Source organism: Colobus angolensis, unplaced genomic scaffold (genome assembly GCF_000951035.1).
Source record: "Colobus angolensis palliatus isolate OR3802 unplaced genomic scaffold, Cang.pa_1.0 Scaffold1, whole genome shotgun sequence".
Classification (NCBI taxonomy): domain Eukaryota; kingdom Metazoa; phylum Chordata; class Mammalia; order Primates; family Cercopithecidae; genus Colobus; species Colobus angolensis.
In genome coordinates, this window is record NW_012110918.1 from 2,681,307 (window position 1) to 2,687,612 (window position 6,306).

At 36.7% G+C, this 6,306-nt stretch overlaps 1 protein-coding gene across 1 annotated transcript in view; it reads right to left on the reverse strand.

The window, feature by feature from the left end:
* The window catches only part of HELZ (helicase with zinc finger), a 172,135-nt gene that overhangs the window by 62,699 nt on the left and 103,130 nt on the right, over positions 1–6,306 (reverse strand). The window contains exons 19-20 of the mRNA XM_011930768.1: positions 5,353–5,380; positions 4,276–4,423 (exon numbers count right to left, since the gene is read on the reverse strand). Coding sequence (XP_011786158.1) covers positions 4,276–4,423; positions 5,353–5,380 — 176 coding nt within the window. The remainder of the gene's footprint in view (positions 1–4,275; positions 4,424–5,352; positions 5,381–6,306) is intronic.

The following is a 6,306-nucleotide window of genomic DNA, read 5'->3' on the forward strand; positions in this document are numbered from 1 at the left end:
ACTCCATAAATATGTACTTGTCACCCTTCTCTCAGAATTGTTTAAAAACATAAAATTATATAAATTAATAATTATAAAAATATAGTTTGTTATATATAGGTATATTACATATACTATAATAGCACAGAAAGGAAGGAGGAATAGAGCTATGTAGGAGTAATTTCTATAGCTCTTTGGAAATAAGTTAGTGAAAATTTGAAGTAGATTCTGATAAAGTAAGATGTATATTTTAAGCCCTAAAGAAACCACTAAGAAAATAACTCAAAAAATATAATTAAAAAATAATTAAAAGAAATGGCTGGGCATGGTGGCTCATGCCTATAACCCCAGCACCTTGGGAGGTTGAGGTGGGTGGATCACTTGAAGTAGGAATTTGAGACCAGCCTGGCCAACATGGTAAAACCCTGCCTCTATTAAAAATACAAAAATTAGCCAGGCATGGTGGCAGGCACTTGCAATTCCAGCTACTTGGGAGGCTGAGGCACAATAATCACTTGAACCTGGGAGGCGAAGGTTGCAGTGAGCCAAGAACATACCACTGCACTCCAGCCTGAGCAACAGAGTGAGACTTTATCTCACACAAAAAAAGAAAAATAATAATTAAAGGAATTAAAATGTGACACTAGAAAATATGCACTTAATACAAAAGAAGGCAATAAAGGAGACACAGGAGATCAAAAACTACATGAGACATAGAGGAAAAAAGGGTTGAGGTAAATCCAACCATATCAATAACATTAAATGTGAATGGATTAAAAATCCCAATCAAAATTCAAAGATGGCTGCAATTCCAGAACTTTGGGAGGCTGAGGGAGGTGGATAGCTTGAGCCCAGGAGTTCAAGACCAGCCAGGGCAACACAGCAAATCCCATCTCTACAAAAAATACAAAAATTAGCTGGGCATAGTGACATGCATCTGTAGTCCCAGCTACTTAGGAGGCTGAGGTGGGAAGATTACCTGAGCCCAGGGAGGTCAAGGCTGCAGTGAGCCATAATCGCGTCACTGCATTCCAGCCTAGGTGACAGAGCAAGACCCTGTCTCAAAAACAAAAGAAAACAAAACAAAACAAACGAAGAAAAAGGCAGAGATTTTCAGACTTTTTTTAAAAAATCAAGATCTAACAATATGCTGTCTATAGAACATGCACTTTAGATTCAAACACGTAAATAAGATGAAAGTAAAATAAAAAAAGATATACTGTGCAAACAGCAACTATAAACAGGCCGAAATTGTTATACTAATGTCAGACAAATCAACTTTAAAACTGTACTAAGATAAAGAGGGATTATTTACTTATTTTATTTTATTTTTTTGAGACAGGGTCTAGCTCTGTTACCCAGGCAGCAACGCGGTGGTGCAATCACAGCTCACTGCAACCTCCACCTCCCAAGCTCAAGCCATCCTCCCACCTCAGACTCCTGAGTAGCTGGTACTACAGGCACCTGCCACCATGCCCACCTAATTTTTTCATAGAGACAGGGTTTCACCATGTTGCCTGATCTTGAACTCCTGGGCTCAAGCAATATATCCACCTCGGTCTCCTAATATGCTGGGATTACAGGCATGAGTCACATCGAGGAGGAACACTTAAAAATGATAAAAAGGTCAACCTATTAGGGAGATGTAACAATTATAAATATAGATAATTAACTGCAGATTCTCAAGACATATGAGGCAAAAACCATGTTCTCTATGCCTCAGGTGCCACCAAGCCCAATGGATTCATTTTGTATATCTGTACAACTCTGTCTACCTCTCAGACCACACCATCTTATGGTTATTATCCATAGCTCCTCCCTTCCAACTGAATTTTTCAAGGTAAAGAACTAAACTTTGGCCCAGTATGGTTGCTCACACCTCTTTCCCAGCATTTTGGGAAGCTGAGGTGAGAGGATCGCTTGATCCCAGGAGTTCAAGACTAGCTTGGGCAACATAGTAAGTAAGACCTCATCTTTACAAAATATATATTTAAAAAAAAATTAACTAGGCGTGGTGGTGCGTACCCATAGTCCCAGCTATTTGGGAGGCTGAAGCTAATGAAGCTAAAGGATCACCTGAGCCCAGGAGGTCAAGGCTGCAGTGATCACACTACTGCACTCTGGCCTGGGTGACAAAGAGAGACTCTGAGTCAACAAAAAAAAAAAAGAAAGAAAGAAAAAAACATATCTTTGGTGCTTAGTATTTAAATTGTACTTTTTTCTCACCTTGGCATTAAATTGAAAACATTTCATTACTGTGGGATATAAGTTCAGAATCAAGAAAAAAAAGAATGATCTTTCTCAGTCTCCTTCTACAATTTTAAGCACGTGAAAGAAGACACAATTTCAAATGATGTACAAAGCACGAGATACGTAAAATAAAAAGCATGTTGCCTAAACAAAGGAGAACTATGCACAGCACAAATGCTATGAGTATTCCTTCAACCTGAGGTTCTTGAACTTTAAATTCCAACCTTTTTTTTTTTCAGTTCATTTTTATTTTAACTCTATGTAAGACTATCTTATTTTCCTAATAGTGGAATGTAAACTGTTTTCAAATGCTCTCCTTACTCTTTATAAAAGATATCATTTTTCCCCTACGATGTAACTGATGCCACTTCCTCTGCTTGTTCTATAACACAAAATAGATTTGAGTTTCACTTTTAAATTACATACCATCAAGAAAAGACCAGAGCTTCTAAAATCATCTTACTGTCCAAATAAACCTATATTAGTATCCAAATATGCCTATACTGGTATTCGAAAATTCAAAACACCTACACTGGTATTCAGCTGAGGTGAACAGGGTCAGTTTTTGCCCCTTGCAGAAAGAGTCCTGCAGTAATATGTCTCAAAATTTTTGACTATAGTAACTCATGGGGCTGAAGACACTCTCTGAACAACTATGCTCTGGTGAAAGTCAAGGTGGTTTGAAATGTCTCTAAAGTTACATGCTTAATATTTAAAGGTCACATGACCTTTAAAGTGAGCTGTCTTTGTGACCTTTTAGTATGAACAAATATTTTTCAAAAAAAAAAAAAAAAAACCTTTGAGTAAAACTGACAGTCCATGAAACAGCATCTTATTTATCCTATAGCTTACGGGTTTCCTGGGAAACACAGCAGGTCACTGTGAATGAACAAGTAACCCAGGCTGAGAAACTGAGCCTCTCAGTTGTAGTAGGCAAACATCAATCCTGCCTCAGGATCAAGGATCAAGGCTCAGCTCTGATGCCTGATGTCACTGCAGGGCCACCAAGGCTTCTGGATTTCAGGCCCTGCTTGCCGCTTCCTGTCATCCCTCCCACCCATAATCACGGCTAATTTCTACGTCAGTGGTTTCCAACTTGAGTGCAAAAACAATAAAGGAGACCCCTAAAGTTATTTTCAATATTTCAAATATTTAAAGAAAAGTTTACCTTTTCCTAAAATTAAACGGCACAGACTAACCAAAATGTCAAGTTTCTTTGTTTTTGGCTAGGATTTTATCAATTCAGTACTGATGATTTTTTTGTACTGAATTCTAACTACAGGCCCGTGAGCAAGGTCTTAACGGAAAAATGAATTCCTACTACATAATAAAAGCCATTTCTTTGTAAATAATATGGGTAAAGCATGGAATTCAAGGGCAGTGGAGACTGGAGATCAAGAGCCATGCCCCCAGTGATCTGCCATCCTTCGGGTTTCCTGAAGTCCAGAACTCCACTCCCTCCTGACAGACAGAACCTTAACTCCAGGGTTTCTGGTTTGTTAGCCCCTGAAGACCTTGCCATTTTTTTGGTCTGCTGCCTGATCTGACCCTTCAAATACTCACATTCTCTCTGAACCTAGAAAGTCAGAAATTATAAGAGAATTATGTAAGTTGGAGCACATCATGGAATTGCAACATTGCTGTCTGGGTCCATGTGATCTCTTTGAAGCACAGGATTCTGCAATTCAAGTTTTATTCATTTAAAATGATACCTCATTTGCATATGCACTATAAAACTTACTCAGAGTCTATTTTAGATACCTAACAATAATGATCTAATTGAGAACAATGTTGGTTTTTCTTTTGAATGAAATCATGTATTTTGTGTCTTACCATAAGACAAAATGTAAATCAAAGTTTTTGTTTCCCACAGGAGATTCATCTGAACAAATCAATGTTATACAAGAAAGAATAAACTTTACATACTATTAACATGTAAATGAAGTCAATATGCAATACAATGTCAACCCAAAACTTTAAATAAATGCTAAATGCTAAATGCTAAGTGAGAAAATGTTAACAATTTGCAAAAAAGAATTAAGGTACCTCTGCATTATTATAAAAAGCTGTGCTATTTTTTTCTTGTACATCTTCTCCTCGTGCTGTAAAGAAAGTTAGTGGGTAGAAATCTTTGTGTGCTGGCTGCTTCCCACTGGCCATCAGTTTGCCCTCATAGAAAAGCTCAGAGGTGTAACTGCAGTAAAAGACAAAAAGAAAAAAGGGGGAAAATCTACATCAAAATTAATTTCACCCATAAGAGAAAAAAAAAGTCAATTCTAATAATATTGCCTTATGTCCACGATTAATTTTACACCAATCATCTAATACTTATGATGCCAAAAATTTCTCCAAAAATAACAAAAGTAGGGTCCTGGCGTAACATTGTTAAATGGAATGATTTTGGTAAGCTACGAAGCCAAACCAGGAAGAAATGATGACAGTTCAACACAAGATGAGACTTTATGAGGAAATTTGCTAGCCAGTATATTTCCTTGGTTACTATATATTTTTATTTAAATGAGTCACATACAATCATGTACCACATAATGACGATTTAGTCAACAACAGACAGTATATATGATGATGGTCCCATAAGATTGTAATACTGTATTTTTACCATACTTTTTCCATGTTTAGATACACAAATACCATTGTTTTATAATTACCTACAGTATTCAGTACAGTAGCATGCTTTGTACAGGTTTGTAACCTAGGAGCCAACAGGCTATACACCATATAACCTGTATGTGTAGTAGGCTATGCCATTTAGGTTAGCGTAAGTTCACTCTGTGACATTCACACAACAACAAAATCGCCTAATGACACATTTCTCAGAATGTGACCCGTGATTGTACTAATACATGCAAACACATAGATATACAGATGCTGAAACAATGTACACAACTGAAAGACGATCAAGCTGTAAAACGAATCCACTTTACTGATGAAGACACCATCTAGTACTCGACTCATCAGTGACTGCAGCAAATGACTGAAGACAATAAAAGAATCACATTTTGAGAGATACAATTATATCTATCCAATTGCATTCAGGGAAACCTAAAAACGGTTTTCACATGGTTGACATAATCAATATTATTAAATTATACTACATTTTTTTACAGTGTTAAGTTTCTGGTCAGGGTAATGACTGGAAAGGAGCACAAAAGGGTGTTCGGAGCGCTGGTCATGTTCTGCTTCCTGATCTGGATGAGGGTTACATGCTGCATGCAGGTGGTGACAATCCACTGAGTTGTTGAGATATATACCTTTATATCGCTTTATATTTATGCACACTATAGCTAACAGAAATCTTTTAAAACTTACTAAGTTTCATGGTTTTTCTCCCTCCCTTTCTTTCTTCTTTTCTTTTAAAGCAGATTCCTTGTACAACATAGCCAAAGACATAAGCAAACCATCATGCTATTTGTCAATATATTTATTATAGCATGTAACTTTTCATACAGATTATATATTTAGTCACAGAAAAACATATGTATAGCTAACATAATCTAAAGTTTTGGTTTCCAGAATTACCCTTGCGGTATTATTTTATTTTTATGTGTGTGTGTGTGTGTATATATATGTTTTTTTTTATATTTATGTATTTTTTATATGTATATATGTATTTTTTATATGTATGTATTTTTTTGTATGTATATATATGTATTTTTACGTGTGTATGTGTGTGTGTGTGTGTGTGTGTGTGTATATATATATATATATGTTTTGTTTTTTTTTTTTCATCCACAGTTCCTGGCTCATAACTAACTACCATAGCTCTTGTTACAGTCTTTTGTTATAATTTGGGTATGTCAGGCCCAGAATCTCTCTTTCTCCTGCCTTCCTTTCATCGGCCCCAAAGCAGGACTCTAATCTTCCCCTGTCTTTTTATTCTTATTTTTGTTTCTGAGACAGGGTCTTGCTCTGTCACTCAGGCTGGAGTGCAACGGTGTAATCATGGCTCACTGAAGCCTCAACCTCTCGGGTTCAAGCAGCCCTCCCACCTCAGCCTCTCAAGTAGCTGGGACCACAGTTGCGTGCCACCACGCCCAGCTAATTTTTTTTTTTTTTTTT